The 18070-nt window shown below is 34.6% G+C and overlaps 1 protein-coding gene across 1 annotated transcript; it reads right to left on the bottom strand.

Moving 5' to 3' along the window:
* Window positions 1-15749: 15749 nt before the first annotated feature.
* Window positions 15750-17548, bottom strand: LOC113510863 (forkhead box protein C1). The gene has a single exon (XM_026894397.3). It carries the CDS (start codon window positions 17280-17282, stop codon window positions 16326-16328), a length of 957 nt encoding a protein of 318 aa, XP_026750198.2. The 5' UTR covers window positions 17283-17548; the 3' UTR covers window positions 15750-16325.
* Window positions 17549-18070: the final 522 nt, after the last annotated feature.

Raw genomic sequence — 18070 nt, 5'->3', positions numbered from 1 at the left:
AAGCATTCATTTTACTAAACTACGTGGTATTTTTCGAAATTTCATATCACTATTTTGCAGTTTGGGTGCCGAATGGTTAACAATAGGCTTCAAAGAGTCATCTATTAATTTGTCTGAAAATGCCTCGTTTAGAGGTGAAATACGTATCGCAAAACATGCATGGACGACATGCCAGTCGTAGATTGGATAATAGGGAAGATTGTAGAACTTCTGGTAATAATAATAGTAGTCAAACTTCAAGTGTTGCCAGTGGCACACGTACTAATGGTAGCGGAATTAAACAAAATAATTCTAATCAAATAACTATCTAAGTATTCCACAAACAAATTATAATTTTGAGCCGCTGTTGAACGTAATATAGCCCCACTTACTAATAGGTTGCATCGGTCTGTTTGTGGCGTTTAATATACGTAACCTGACACGGCTTCCACTTTGTTGGCTTTGCTCTCGTATGTGCCGTTCGTTATAATAGAACTTCATATTATGGCCCTTCACTCCCAACTCCAGATACAGACTTATTAAAGTGCCTAATATAGATTACAATTCCTATATTATCTGTAGGTATGTACTTATGGCATATTGTTACCATATTATACATATATATGAAATTTTTGTATTGTTGTTAAATGGATGGATGTTTGTTACTCTTGCATCTAAAAACTATTGAACAGATTTGAATAAATTTTAGTACATGTATAGGTTATATTATGTTATATTTATAGCCGCGAGCTCCCGACATAGAATGGACCACCCCTTCCTTTTCCGTAGTTATAGTAAGAGGCGACTAAGGGAACTTAGTGGTTGAGGTATAGGCAGTAGCGTCTTTCTTAAAACATTACCAAAGACTGTGCTTGTCAACCTTCCTGCTAAGCGCGGCATCTACTGGTAAAACCCTCTTTTATGGGAGAGGCCTATCGTTGCGGACATAAGTGGACAGTTAACGGCTGATATGTTGTTATGTTATATTTTAGAATATAGAATATTAATATAACGAACGTTACATACTGATGCACACGGCAAAACATATAAGACGTAAAAGCAGTTGTATATAAATTGCTATTTTTTAAATAGTGAAATTGTGTACATAAAATACATTTAACTTTGCAAAAAAAAACAATATTTTACTTCATGGTAAGCAACTAATTAATAACAACGAATAACAATGGCTTAATATTTTATTTTCTGAAAGGCGACAATAATAGCATAGTAATGCTATTACGGAGTTTTGAATTATTATATTTATAATTGTTTACACATATAAAATAACTTTAACATGTTATTAAGTAGGTATTACTAATATTACTGAACAAGTAATGTTGAACCGAGTGCATGGACGAGTGGCGGCGAGAGGAGCTCGAGAGTACGCATCGACCGCTGAAGATGTTTGGCCGAGCCGTCTCAATGCCTGTATTTATTTACACATGTTGCCCGATGTGTTTCTAATGAGCTTCTCTGTTCTGTCGTGGGCAAATAAATGCTCTGTTATATCAACTACCAGTCTTTGTGCTCGTCTACATCGTGCGACTACTCCCTAATTATGATTGTGCCGGAGCGTTCAAATATTTGGCCGTAACTTTCCTCCATTAATGAGCTACCGATATTATTCATGTGAGAGTTTTTTGAACTTTATTTACGTAATATTCAAGTGGAAAACGTGTCTCACAAAGTAATTAAGAAAAAAACCTCCGGCCAACAATAATGTTTGCTGTGTTTGCCTCTGTCATATTTAGATATCATGTTTGTTATTGCGTTATGTTTGGAAAAGGTGGATTTACTTGGAATTTAGTGAATTCACATAACAATAGCGTCGACGAAAAGAAATATTTCAGGATCTTATTTTTTATTTTTTGTAAATATTTTTTTTTATACTCGGGTACGTTAAGTAAATATTTAATGTAAATACACTATTAGTCCTCGCCAATTTCATATATTTATTCAAAAGACAATTTCTTAGAAAGCAAGGATATTAACTGATTTTGTTTTTATTTCTCTATTGTTTAGTGTATTGTTGTCATCCTTAGTTCAATCAGAATGTGTCTAAATAATCGGAATATCATCGAGTCATCTCGACAAACCGATGACGGGTCGCCTTTAATAATAATCCGATGAGGACGGTCTCGTGAGAGTTTGCATTCATTGTGAGCGATTCCGTGTCAACACTCTACCGAAATCTTTCCCCGAAAGGCTTTGTACCTACCCCATCTACATTTCAAAACTTCACGCTATGGGTGACCGAGTGGTATCCGAGCTATACAATAAAAATAATACGTTATATAGAACACGCGTGGGTCCGCATTGACGATATTCGTGGTAAAACAAACACGGCCGAGTGTATCTGTTGACGAATCACCCACTTGAATCTCAAAGGATTGATCATCGAATAAAAAGCGATCGTGTTTAACAAAATAATATTGTTGTCATAGAAACCTCTATGAATATTTTAAGCGTGATTTCGTGATACCGTTTCGAGTATGTCGTGTCGGTGGTCCGCTGTTGTTGGTGATAAACATACAGAAACTTATAACAAGGTATACGTTAACAGAGATTAAAAAGAGTAACTGTTGAGTTTCTTGCGGGGTCTTCTCAACTTTCTGAACCCTGCAATAGATTTAAAACATGACACTTTAAAAGTGCTTGTAAACAAGTCTATTTGCATAAAGACGGTTTCAATTTGAAACCAAATCAGGAATATGAACATTAAGGGACATAAATAACTAGATAATATTTTAATACAACTTCGTAGATTCTTGCTGATCTATATTCTTTGTTTTCTTTTACGGTTGTATCAATTACACGTAGATACTGTGTGTCGCTACCAAATTACCAATGCTTCATTTTTTTATACCAATGAGGTGGTAAACGAGCATATGCCCCACCTGATGTAAGCTTCGATAAATTAACTTTTTTTTTTTAATCTTTTAATTTGTTGCCTTTTAATTGCACAATTTTCATATTACTATATACATATCAGCCTTTAACTGTCCACTGCTGAACATTAGCCTTCCCCTTGGAGGGTTTGCCAGTAGTTGCCATGCTTGGCAGACAGATTGGCAATCGCAGTCAGGCTTTAGAGATGTTTTAAGAGGGATGTTACTGCCCATCCCTCGCCCTCCCTTAGTCGACTCTTACGACCCTTACCCTTAGTTGTCTCTCATGACACCCACGGGATAGGAAGGAGTGGCCTATTCTATGCCAAGACCACACGGCCATATTGCCATATTATTATTTATTTTTTAAAACTTCTTTATTGTATCATTATACTTTCATACATTTTAAACTTTGAACATGTAAAGATATGAAAAACTCCGTGTCATTCTACAGTTAGCTGATCGCATTTTTATTGCATTTGATACGCCAATCTAAGCCTTTGTAGTTTTAAACAATTCATAAGTACCAATAACTCCCAATCATCATGACATTTTTTTTTAATACAGTCAATGCTATCTGTCTAGGGGAAGAGATTGTTAGTAATGCGGGATACTAGTTCCATTGCTAGCAATATACCCTGTCAGGTCGATTTCCACGTAGTTGCCCCTGAAATCTATCGTGCTGAATTCCAGATGATTATTTATCACGATGGGCTAACTGACCTGCTTTTTTATTCTCACCCATCATGTCTCATTGGTACCCTGCTAGCATATACCGTTAGTATAGATGGGGTTACCATTTTATTTATCATCCATTACAAAAAAAGAAAAATGCTATCTGTCATTAAATTAAAACCCATCACTACCATTTTGATTCATGTACGAATACGTCACAGCTGTACTAAGGGCCGGACGTATTTAGCAAGAATTATGAATAAAGAATTATTGTGATTACAATTCAACAAATCGCCCCTTAACAATTTGCGAGTTGCAATCAGCCAGGGCTTCCTCCGTGTACCGAGGCGCGCCGCGTGGCGTCCGACCCGCCACAATTAAATGTCTTCGCATCGGCGACTCGCAATTCATACACACGTCGCCGCACACCGCCGACCGTACGTTTTCGACAATTTTATTTTATGGGAATGTTCATAGATTTGTATTCAATTCGATACGTGTTCCGGGATCACTGAGACGGTAAATACGCGTAGCTTTTTGTATTGTGACCAAGCAGTACGTATGTAGGTCTTAAATTAATATAAAGTTTATAGTCTGAGCTTATCATAATCTATGTATCTCCGCTGCTTTAAAGTAGAAAACACACAGGTGTAATTATAATATTTTAATTATATCAAATGATCAACAATCTAAAGTTACTACTACCGCTTAAAGGTTAAGTATTTTTAAGCCATTTTCGAAGGAATACACCACCACACACCACATAGGAAACCTTCATTTTATATGAAGGTTTCCTATGTGGCTTACATAGCCTTAGAAATAAAAAGCAAGTGACAATAAATTTTAAATATTCAATACTTCAGTGTAAAAATTCAGATGTTTTTAATAATATAATATCGAGTATTATATTATATGTATATTATTTTTTAATTACTGTTTTATTTTAATATTGCTTATTACGTTGCACCTGCATTTATATTTTCTGTTATTCCTGTCTACAGTCGACTGGTGTATAACGCCATATGGTGTTAAGTCCACCATTTACACTTTCTAGGTGTTTTAATAGTACATTACTGCAGCGGCCGGCAAGAGAGGCATTGATGGACGAACGTGTGAATGTGGACCGAGGGGAACCCGAGGCACACATACGTGAGTCCATCAATTTAAATAATTTTCTCAAATAATGCACGGTAATTATTCAAATTCACGTTATGTTTCATTAAAATTGTGCATTTTAGCATTGAATAGATGACCCAAAGCGTTGTAGGCTTCACTTTCTTGGCGAGTTCGCCGAAATAAGCCAGAAAAACATTTTCGGCTTAGGATTTCGATTTTCTTTCATTCTTCCATTGAACAAAATTTTCATAGATTTTCAAATATTTTTCTTTAGATTTTATAAGTTATATGCTATGGCGTTTAAATAATTTTTACACTCATTGTCTTCACTTGTTTTTGTCAAATACAAAAGTTTTAATACGAAGTTGACGAACAACTAATAACAATAGTTTTTTACGCGCCAAAGTATTATTTTTTTTCACTAAACAGCTTTCTATGTGCAAGCCAGTTCGAAATTTAAATTAAACCTTTGATAAGTTACCTCTTTGATCGCCATGTTGCGGTGTAGAAGATCGTTCCATTTTTAAATTACACGACAAATATGATTTTACATAGTAATTTATTTGACCGGTAAACACGACAGATATGGATTTTCATACAACTATTGCCGGCCGTTGCTTGACCAGTACCGCAAGTTCGATTTATCTTGAAGAAGGTTGTCAAAATAATGCTCAAATTTCCAAGCATGTTTGAGAAAAATACATTTAATATCCGTGGATTGCAATTTGCCGAACTAAGTTTTACTGCTACGTGTGCTAAGCAGGCAATTAAAAAACGATTACATGTAACAAAAATAATCAAAGTGCCATCTTGTTAGTAACAATAGCAAATAAATAAAGGTCCATCGAAGCATGATCCATAACCGCTTGTAATCTTAGTCTCGCAAACATTTCCAGCTGCACATATAAGTGTTAAATGCACCAGTTCTACGAACCCGTGTACTGTGAAGTGCGAATCTGCGGGCGGTCCACTCAACCAGAGGTGTTTGTTTTGCCGGTGTTTGTACTGGCAGGACGAGGGCGCCATGTTTATTCTGGTATTCATAATATTGCATAACGTATTTAGGTGTGTGTTTAGAGGTGTCCTATTACAGGCTCTATGAAATTAGATCATGAACTTTAAATTGAGCAAATGATGCCACAATGGCCTTTCTTTATGACTTCGACTGCATGAATTTTAAATGAGAATTAGGCACATCAATTTTATACCTCTATTGACATATTGAAAAGTCAAAACAAAGAGAAAAGATCGAGTTTGAAAATTTCAATAATTAAAATTAATCAGATCAAGTTATTTAATTTACTTGTTTATCTGCACAGGTAAATTTCGCGACTACCTTGGGGGGATTAAATTGGTGAGACAGAACTCTGGAATCTATACTATAGTTACAAAAATATAGCTATCGTTAAAATGTCGGCCAAGCCATCATTCGAAGTTAGATAAGTAATTATATATTAAATATTTATTAATGTTATTTGCCTTAAGAAGATATCATATAATTTAATATATAAAATAAATTTTATGGATATTATTAAATATCTGTGAAAAAAAAGATCGAGAAATATCCACAAGAATATATAAATATGAATTCTAGATTTATACTATAACCTACTATTAACATAACTACTAACATATTATACATCAGTTGTTATTTCAAATACTCGGTAAAGATTATATTCATATATGTACTTTGTAGGTTAATTTATAGGTATTTTATACTTTGATCTATGCTTTCATATAATACGTAAATAACGAACACCTTTTGGTGTTACATTTGACATTGGCACCTTTGTTATGTACATGAAAGTTAAATAAATATGTAAACGGTTTAAAATTAAAATCACTCAATTAAAAATATAACAAGACAATAATTGAAATGGTTATTTATTTGTTAGAAAATACTGCTGTTCCTGTGAGTCGGCGGGGGTCGTCGGGTGGTCGGTAGTCGGTACTGTGTACGGAAAGTGCGACCGCGGGCGCCCGAGCCCTCCTCATTTACAGTGTTCATCGATTCCGTCGTATTAACACCTATTACCCGCTGCTCTTTGTCCCCGCGCACTTCCACGCAAAATACTACACTTTCCTTTTTACTGTTTATTGTTATCGTTTGTTTCGAGGCGCAAACCGTTCGGCGACAATGTGCCAGCCGGTGCGATTCGATGGGCGCTTTCAAGTGTCGAAAAGCGGTAATTTGCTTCATTCACTCATTGTTGGGGCTAAAAGTCGGCCTTTGTCGACACTTGACGGAATTGGGAGCGTTTAGATTTGGGAGTGGCAATTCGCGCGGAGTGGACGCGTTTTATCCACCCGAGCTGAACGTCCCGATCACTCCCTCGTCCCTCACACCTCAATGGCTGCCTAATGGACTCTTTCAGTCGATGTTTGAAAAGATTTTGTTTAAATTATCGCTGAATATTTCTGCCTGACCTGTTAGTCACCTATCGATGTATAAATATAGATACGTTTATTGTGTAAATTTTCCGTGAATGGGGAGTGTAGATAAAATCTTATCTGAGTATCAATTCAGGGTACAATAGGGCTGATATACCTGAACAATCTACCTAAAGCAGCTAAAAGTCCTTAAGAATTAATTAAAGATAGTTGTAAACGGGCGACAATTTTTTTTTATATTCTCATAAGTGAACCATATTGGCTTTTAAACATCATCTACAGCCGCTCCTGATCTTATTGATGCCTTTTTCCTTAAATGTGCTCTGAATGTGGCCATGAGGAAATCTTTCTTCTTTTTCATTTTTGGAATCGTTCCCTGCAGTTGTTCACTCAAATGAACTCACGCATCTTTTGTTCTTATGGAGACAATGCATAGGATCCTATAAAACGAGTTTGTTTTGGTAATGCTCCAAAAAAAGTAGAATAAAGACATTGCCCCAATTAACCATTGTCAACAATATGAAATTACATTTTGAACTGCGGTTAAACTGACGGTTAAAACCCACGTTCTATGGCAAGCCTAGACGAGAATATACTAAGTGTGCTTTTTTAATGGGTGATAATGGAATGGTACACGCTGGCAGGGCATCAGTGAGCGATGATAGGTGACGATGAAAGCAGGTCAGTTAGCCTATCGTGACGAATTTCACTAGAATTAACCACGATGATTTTCAGGGGGAACCACGTGGAGGTTGACTTGATTGGGTGTATTGATAGAAATGGGTCAGTTTCAGACGAGGCGAGACGACATGAGCGTTGCAAGTACACTTTCGCGCTCGTTAGGTTTAATCATGTCTCGTCGAGAGTGTACTGCCGGTATAAAAGTTTACAAAATATAAACAATGGCAAGAAATGTTTACACTGAGTAAACAATGGGCGGCTTTATCGTTAAGAACGGTCTCTTTCAGGCAACCTTTGGATTATTATTTTTTATTATTATTTCAGCCGTTAACAGTAACACTGCTGAACATAAGCTTTACCTATAAGGAGAGTTTTGCCAGTAGGTAGTTGCTACGTTTGACAAGCGTAACTTTGTCAATATATGTACTTATTTTTGGGAATGGAGGGACAAGAATAGACTGCTTTTTTATGCATACCACACAATTCTCTATCTACCTTAAAAGTTTATATTATGAAAACGAAGAACATTAGAAACAAGCATACCTACAGCTAAACAAGACAATATACATTCACAAAACAATCGAGCGAGTTGTATGTTCATTAGGCTAGGCGGGCTCCAACGTGAGGCCGACGCTCAGCACCCCAGCACCGCCATTATGGTGCATTTACATGCGTTTATCTCCGCTCGCCTTGGGGCACAACGCTTACTCGATTACATGTAGCTAGAAGCTGGCGTAGCTGGAAATCTCAATTCTCAACCGATTTCAAAAAGGAGAACGTTTTGGATTAGATTGCATTTTATTGTGGTATCCTAATCAATTATGCATCGATTTTGATGATTCTTCAATCGACTTAAATAAGAGTTCCCAATTAGACTATATTTCTCACGTACACGTTACGCGATATACATATTTATTAGTTTAGTCTTAACTGATTTATATAATTCTTTTTCCACTATCTAAAATTTTTCCTCTATTGAGATAGTAAGTAATTCTTTTTGATTTTCTGACTGAGACAATTTTTTAATCGATATTTCTCTAAATGCTTTAATTTAAAGTAGGTTCACGTAAAATAAAGTACTTACACGTAAAACAATCCCGGTATTCTTACATTAAAATATAATGTGTACTTACGGAAGTTTTAACAGTAAGATATGTATTTAGTTACTATTATTATTTAGTTACTTATATGTGAATATTACAAGGTTAAATTGTGATCGATTTAATAATCAATCACTTAAAATTATAGGTATACTTGGCAACTTTATCAACAAACGTATAGGAAGTTATGTTTTACATTCATTATACTTGTATTATGGCAAGGTTTTATTATGTTATAATACTGATTCAATGACAAATCACGAAATAATGAAAATTGGCTTAGAATATTTATCTATTATCATTGTTATTAAATAATTAGGTTCTAATAAGACACCGTCTGGTTTTAAGTCCGCCTTATATATAATTAGTTAGTCTCCAGAGGGAGACTTTGTACAAAACTTGATTGCTTGAGTACCTCTGTTCCATTCGTGTTTCTATCGTGAAGCAGTTGTGTTTGCATGGCTGTGTTTCGGTTTGAAGGGTGGGATATGGCGTGAATTTACAGGTAGAGAAGAAAAACATCTGAATCCTCAGGAATGGCAACGCATGGGGGGTATCATGGGCGAAATAGTATACTCTGTTATGTCCATGGTACTGCTCATGTCCATAGGCGACGGTTACCACTTTCCATCAGGTGGGCCGTCAGCTTGTTTGCCATTCTAATCATCTAAAGTCGCCTATAGACACGAGCAGTACTATGGATATAACAGAGTATACTGTTTTGCCCATGATACCGCCCATGTGTTAACTCAGGTGTTATTCCTCTGTAACTAACTACAACGACACGGGCTAACTGACCTGCCTTTTTAATCTCACCTGTTATCCCTCACTGGTGCCTAGCAAGCGTATATCGTTAGCGCAGGCGGGATTGTCATTCCATTATCATCCATTAAAAAAAAACCGTTACACAGCCATGCAAATACAACTGATTCACGGCATTCTGCCTGTAAGATCAGTACAGAGCAAATGATTATACTTTTAAAATTATGAGTAACATTCAGAATACCCTACTTGTTTACTTTTCTTAAGCACCATTGATAAAAGAAATTAAAAAACATCGTTATCATTATTTTACCTGGCGCTAAGCTTTTAAACTCGGTACAATGGCTAAATACATTCATTGTCAGTCCTCAGGAAGTTGATGTATTGTAGGCTTTTAGTTGTTTACAATCTCGACAAAACAACCACTAATTCTTTTGTTGTACTGATAGTGAGCGATAAAGTTATTATATTTAATGACAAATATGTGTTGAAATTTTGCGGGCCGACACAAGCTTGTAAATACCACAATAGTGATTACGAAATACAAAAATATTTGTTGAATAAAAAATTACTCACTCAGTTGAAAGTGAACATGAAAGGATCGTTTAACTACGTTTCCACAGTTTCAAAACTTTTACCTTTTGGAGAGATTACATGTACAGTGTAAACTCTATATAGCGAACTTCTATTTAACGAAAAATTTCTTAAAATGTAGAAATTGCTAAGGTTTGTTTGGTTTACATTTATTTATTTATTTATTTAAGGAACACCAACAGCATATTGCATTATAACATATAGGTATAACAAACATTAAATATAATACAATATTAATGCACATGCCTATTATAGGTATTCACAGCATTTAATTTAACATATTTATAAAGTGCGAGAAAATGAAGTAAATAATAAAAACAAACATGAATTGAAGTTGTGAGCAATATCAGAAAATACGATTATGAGTGAATTGAATTAAAAAATATTAAAAAAATATATATATTATGATAATTAGAGTTGTACTGTATGTAGAATAACATTGTTACCCTTGTACTGAAACACTCTTTATACGACTCTGTGAAACAATATATAGTTATTTAAACCCCAATATTATACATTTGTTTCACTGTACTTTAAAAACAATACTGTTATAGAGCCGTAAATATTTCGTTCTTTTAAGAAAAAAATATTTTTATTAAACGAAGGTAATTCCATAATATCGCAAGATATAGTGGGATTATCTTCGTTAATAATAAAATACAACGAAAGATACAATTAAAATATTGGCATAGTAAAAAATGGCCAACAAATATAACTTTGTTGTATGTATTTTTTTAATTAATTTAATCAAAATTAAAATCTACTTATTCAGAAAATATGTTTTTTTTACTCTCTGTTTAATGAAAAATTTTTAAAACGCATTAAAACTGTATAAGTTTGTAATTTTGTATTGGTAGTCTAGTTTAGTACCTAAGGTTAATAACAGATGGCACTGTCAAAAAGTTAGACCGCGCTATAGTTTCATTTGTTACTAGCCACTCGTCTCTGTTTCGGAAAGTTGGAGGATTTTTACATTTTAAAAAGTGGCCATTAAGGCTGCACACGCGACGGAAGCTTAAAAATGGAGTAACTTCTCCCATTTTCCCAACATTTCCCTTCACTGCTCTGCTCCTATTGATCGTACCGTAATGAGAAGTATATTATAACAGTACGGGGGGTGATTAGTGATCGATACTGATGCTAAAAATGCAATCAGAAAATTTTTGTATGTCTGTCTGTATTTCGTTATAACAAAAACTACTGCTCTTCATACTCCTCGGCAGGTTATGAAGATCATAATTGTACATCAAAATCACTGAACCGTGATGATTTATTTTACGAAAAACGTGAAATCGAACAGCTAGTAAACATTAAAAGAATAGTAAACATTAAAATATGGATTTAAAGTAATAAATTGACAGTTTTAAAGTAACAAATGTTGTTGGAAGATATCTGCATACATTGTTATATTTTCTGTTATAGATAATTGGATTGTGATACAAATTATTATTACAAATCGTTATATAAAATATTTTCTGTATGCTTTTATTATCTGTGCGAAATGAAACAAGGCTCAACATTATGCTAGTGTCCCATTTATAGTTTATTATTTTATAGAGTGATGAAATCAGATATAGATCTTCTATTTATAAAAGAATTGATGTTAAAGTAAGTCTTAATTCATAAGAACGTATTTCCATATAAACTAGGATCAACTGTACCAACTTATTCTATGTTTTAATGCCAGAAACCAAACATTCATTCAGACTTTATCATTTAACCATGATTGAGAAATATAAGATTGTGTTTCACAAAAAAAGAAACCGACTTCAACGATGACAAAATCATTTATTTTGATTTATAAATCCAGTTATTTTGATAGGAAAACTAAATTACTGAACCGAAAACGATAAAATTTCTATGGGACTGATCTGAAAGTATTTTCTTTGAGATAAAAAAATAATTTTCCAAATTGGTTTATAATTGATGAAATTTTAAGGTAACAAACATAAAAAAATACCATCAAGTTGAGAACCGCCTTTTTTTCTGAAGTCGTTTGAGAAATCTAAACATCGTTACAAATTACAATACTACTTATTTGGATACACAATTAGATTTTTTTACAGACAATTGTCTGTAGACAATATATTGGGAACTTGGTAGAATAATAACACTTATACAGACATTTCTTAGAAATTAGTGCATTGTTCTAATAGGAATACAAAATAAAAAGAAAGATTTTTTTTTATACAACTTAGAATGGCAAACAAGCTGACGGCTCACCTGATGGAAAGTGGTAACCGTCGCCTATAGACATGAGCAGTACCATGGACAAACAGAGTATACTGTTTCGCCCATGATACCCCCATGCGTTGCCATTCCTGAGGACTCAGATGTTATTCCTCTGTACCCAGTAAATTCACGCCATATCCCACCCTTCAAACCGAAATACAGACATGCAAACACAACTGCTTCACGGTTGAAACACGAATGGGACAGAGGTACCCAAGCAATCGACTTTTGTACAAAGTCTCCCTGTAAGTAAAATTTGTGGTTGTCAGTACGTCAGCAACATGTATGAAATGGCTGTAAAATCTGACGACTTGTGACGCGTGTTTACCGAGATACAGAAATCTTTAATTTTATGTCATTATGCGATCACCAATCTTAAGAATAACCACGTCGAATGTTGCATAAGTTTGTTTTTTCTTTTAACTTCAATTACTGCAGGTATTAAAACAAAATTATAGATAATGTATGTTCTTTTATGTGCAATACAAATAAAATTAACAGCTGAGAGAGCCGTGAGAACGTGTGATGTTATCACGTGATTTAATATAACACAATGAATATCCGAAGATTAAATTGGGTAGGTACAATAAATATTTGTAAGTACCTATCTGATATCTGTATAGAATTTGAATATATCTCTTTATCGGTTGTAGTTGTGTTTTTGCCAGTATCGTCTTAACATTTCTCACTTATCATCGATCAATTCTTCCGCCTTGCGTTTAAGAAACGTATGAAAAAACACAAAAGGGTACGCATTATGGTATTTATAAGAAAGAAAGGAAATCCTTCCTAATATTACAAACTAGCTCTGTCCGCTACTTCGTCCGCTTAAGTCATTCTTTATGACAATTGTTTGAACGATTAAAGCACTAAGATTGGATCTCATCAACCAAATATTTAATACTAATGCTACTCTTCCTAAAATTTGCTAATATTTTATATGACAATGTTAACTATTATGGTATAGTAATAGTAAGCAAATAGATGGAAGGAAAAACCCTAGATGTTTTATTAAAATTGTTTTTTTTTCCTGAACGCTATTGGTTTTTTTGTTACAATAAGTTATACACACGATACGTCTCAAATTAATTTTATTATGTTTGCAAATATATTTTTAGAGGAGCAAAATCTCAACTTATTAATAAAATAACTACCACAATGACTACTCCATTAGATATTATAATTCTTAATTTTATCTTATCTTTTTTAATTTTACTCTCATTATGTTTACTGAATAGGGATTTACTTTTTTTATATTATACTTTTTCATTGTATTTAAATTAGTTTAGAGTTTATTCATATTATAATTGCCTATTCATAAATCTGTACGTAATTTGTACCAATTTTTTTTATTATAAATAAAACAAAACAAACATATACTTTGTTAACGATAAGTATACACATACAAATTGGTCCTACGAAAAATACGAAATAATGCCCATTTGTAAGTATGTTGTCATACGTGACCTAGTGAATCATTGCTATTCTGATTCACAGTGATCAATTGTAATTCCGATCACACTAATTATTTTCAAGAACACTATTTCTAAATATTTATTTAAAAAGATAATTAAATAATTAGGCAGAATACCTGTGATATAATAATGTAACGTGGCTATTAAAATGAAATTAAGATTAAAAATTGTAATTTTAAAATGCAACACTAAGATAAAAGAGTAAATTCAATATGGCTCCAAAACAAACTAATAGATATAACTTAAAAAAAGTACATATAACAGACTTTAAATCTATGTCCAGCAATGGACGGATAATGGCTAAAATGATAATAATGATGATTTATTTACTCTTTATTACTTACTATATATATTATATCACTTAAAGAATAATACAAACAATTATGAAGTATAAAAGGCGGTCTTATCGTTAAAGCAATTTTATGTTAGATTGTAAAGGAAATCTTTTGTTTAAATTTGATATTTCTAGCTTTAGTTGTTTCGGCTGTACTTTGATGACTCAGTTAGGATTTTTTTCTCTATAATAAAGTGCAGTTATAGATTAGGGACCGCTATCGGCAGGGAATCCATCCTCACAGCTTAGAATCAGAATGATCACTCATAGAGCGGTTTCAGAGCTTACGTTTGCGAACACTCATTTTGTAGAATAATTTTCTTGTCGAAGCTTTCCCTAGACACTATAACATGGGGTTTTTAAAAAGGGCGTATTAAGATTTTTATTTAACGATAACCCCGTTTACCATCAGACAGGCCATATATTTGCCACCATAGTTGTATAAAAGCAGGGCATGTATTAATTTTAGTTGTAATAAGTTTATAAATTTTGTACACATACCTATAGTATGATCTATGTACTTAAGTTAAAAAAAACTAAGTCTTAATGTTTTTATACTTAGGTATTTAGATGCATATAGTTTAGAATGTTCATAGCAATAGTTTGCCGTTCCAAGTTGCATAAAAAAAGAAAACCTTTTCTTTTATAAAATTCTAAAATTTATCAACGGTTTTTATAGTAACAGTAATAAGTTATAATTGCAACTATATACCAGTGCGAAACCGAGTTGGATTACTAGTATTAAATATACGAGTATGATGCAAAAATAAAATGCACATGATTAAGGACATCATAGCAGCATTAACGTACATATATAAGTATTTATATATATATATTACTAGTACATATAGGTGAGTCAGTATGTGCAAAAAGCAGCCAATTTACTAGTATACTGATAACTACAAGAAAAACTCCATTATAAATTGTAAATAAAAAAAATACAGTACGCTTACATATCGTATTCGTTATCTATTGGCGATGTGGGAATAGTTTACGTCATATATTATTGTAAATACCTAGAGCTGTTTTATAAATGTGAATTTATTAACATGAAAAAGAAAATGATTTTTATCAATATCATATCACAATACACATCATCACATCAACCCTTAATACATACGTGCACGACAGGCATTTTACGAGCTTATTGAAATATTTGGCGTGGTTGTATTCCTTTTGTGCAGACGATGTTAAAAAAATATTAGTTTAATTATAATAATACGAGCACTTTATCTACAATTTTTGTTTTAATTAGTATGTGTATATTTTTATTCATAATTAATAATGCATGAGTACAATTAAAGATTCGTAACCTACACTACGTAATAGCGTGTGCAAATAAAAGACTTCAACGGGTATCACTCGCGTGTCATTAAATTTCTATATTATTTTATACGTCTAAAACACTGTTGTTGCCATAGACTCAAACGGAATATAATGGGTATACAAATATGTATAGATAAACAACGAAAAAAAAATGTTTGTCAAATAAAACATTATATAAGTTATATTATCTATTTATTCGGAGATTCTTATGTAGATTTGAGATATTCGATTGTCATTCATTAATGATTTCTAATAAACAAACAACAGTATGTGTACATGTCACTGATAACAACGAAGAGTAGACACCTTTACGTTATATACAATTAAAACTAAGAGTATCTACAGGCGATTGGTCGTTTTCAGACTTGTAATTATTATAATAGCTTCATTAATTACATTTTGTCACTTCTAAATACAGTTTTAGTACATTTAATATCACCTTTACAAATAATTTATAGCTATTTACATGATAAATATTTAAATTATTTATTGAAAACAGTCAGAAATAATAATAGGTAGATATCGAGAGGTTGAAACAGTGATCCAGCGCATGTGAAATCAGAAGTATAAATTAAATTGTGTTTACCATAGAAATTTTAAGAAATATAGATAAATAGTTTAAAAAGAAAAGAATATGTATAAGAAAAATTATATCATAAAAAATAAATCTAATTTCTAAAATATTCAAGAAAGCAATACACATCCGTCGGCATATTTATATTTTTTTTATGTGTATTCACAATATTGTACAGCACTAGTATTAAAACACATTCTAGGTATCTGGGGGATGTTGTTGGTCCGTGGGGCTAGGGGGCGCAGGCATCGCCGGCGTGGAATGCCGCCGCAATTGCTGTAGTAACGCCGGGTCTAGCGCGGGCCACCAGCCGCCAAGCAGTGGGTACTGCGCCGCCGGCGCCACTGGCGCGCGTGTCTCTTCATCCGTCGCACGGTCTTCTTGGTCACTAGCAACCACGTCTATATCCTCCTCAGGCTCCTCTTCGCAGCTGCTGTCACGTCGTTGTAACTTAACAGGCGCATCGTCCGGCGCCAGCAGGGACGCGACATCAAATTGTCTTTTTCTCGCCTGTCCACTGCTGGGAATCCTACCGGTCCCCCAGAAAGGCAACGGCAATGCCGTCGGCGGTGGTGACTGTGGCGGTGGAGATGGTGAGTCCTCACCATCATCATCCACAGCTAACCCCATGTGTTTCCTTACTTTTCTTTGGGCTTTGCGTCTTCGGAAATCTCCTTTTCTGAAATCTTCAATATTTGCTGGATGTATTGCCCAGTAATGCCCTTTTCCGTTTGCTGATCTTCCAGCTTTCACGAAACAGTCATTGAGAGATAAATTATGTCGTATCGAATTCCGCCAGCCGGGTCCACGGCTACGGAAATAAGGGTAATTATCCAAGATATGTTGATAAATGTCCGATAGCACTAGTTTTCGTTCCGGCGAGCTCAGGATTGCCATAGCGATGAGACCAATGTAGCTGTGTTGGGGCTTTGGTTCTTCTGGCTGCATGACTCGTTGCTGCAGCAGTGACATGGAGAGCGCGAGCCGTGGTGCGTACGGCGCGTAACATGGTGCTACGGTGGGTGGATAAAGGCGCAGTCTCTCCGCAACGGCGTAATTGTAAAGTTGTAAACGGTAGTGGTCTATCGCGGCGGCGGCGACTGTCGGCGCGTCCTTACCGAGCGGCCAGGGACCTCCCTCGGATCCGCTGCACATGTTGTTGTGACGAGAGCGCGGCGTCGAGTGCGTTCGGTGGCTGATTCGACTGCGTGGCGGCGCGAGTGAGCCGGTCCGAAGGCGGCGGCCTGCGCCCGCTGTAGCCAATCGTGACCGAGTCGTTCGTTGTATACATGTTTTTGTTTGGCGACGCCCCACTCCAGCGGCTTTGCGACTCCACGCGCCCTGCCTTGAGGCTATCAGTACTAATAGCAACAACAAAATATTTCAGACAGACTATTTAGTTCTTAAAAAATATTAATGAATTTTGACAGAATATTATTAATGCCTTGCTGTTCGATTGGCACTGTAAAACAAATTAATTTATTAATTTTTTGTGACTCACCGCGCCTTTGCTTAATAGTCTGTAGTAACGATTATTTTCTTCTTTTTTGCTGTGATGGGACTTCCTCTTAAATATACAAATTACTTGTTTACTTTTAATTCGCTCCTAACTGTTTTTATACACGGCTGTGTTCTCTATAACATGTCTTCTGCGACAGTGGCGCTACTGACGAAGGCGGCGGTGCGCTTAAACTTGACCGAATCAAAGTACCTACAAGCGGGCGGGAGATATTCAAAATAAACAGAAACCCAACACTTGCTACTGAGTAATGTTGGTATTTTCATGCACTATTACGGTAGATAATTGTATGAGATTTTTAGGGAACTATTTGATGCGGAAAGTCTATTCACCCTCTATATCTTATCGTATCGTATATAGCTGTCAGTGAAATGTAGTCACAAGGTAGTCGAATAACAAATATCATCAATAAAATGGAGGTATA

Source organism: Galleria mellonella, unplaced genomic scaffold, assembly GCF_026898425.1.
Source record: "Galleria mellonella isolate WM207_F2 unplaced genomic scaffold, CSIRO_AGI_GalMel_v1 utg32, whole genome shotgun sequence".
NCBI lineage: Eukaryota > Metazoa > Arthropoda > Insecta > Lepidoptera > Pyralidae > Galleria > Galleria mellonella.
Note: the sequence above shows the minus strand (reverse complement) of the source record. Positions and strands in the feature narration are given on the sequence as shown.

What these genes read in the sequence shown, in the direction of transcription:
- LOC113510863 (XM_026894397.3), bottom strand. Translation starts at nt 17,282, where the DNA reads ATGTGCAGCGGATCCGAGGGAGGTCCCTGGCCGCTCGGTAAGGACGCG.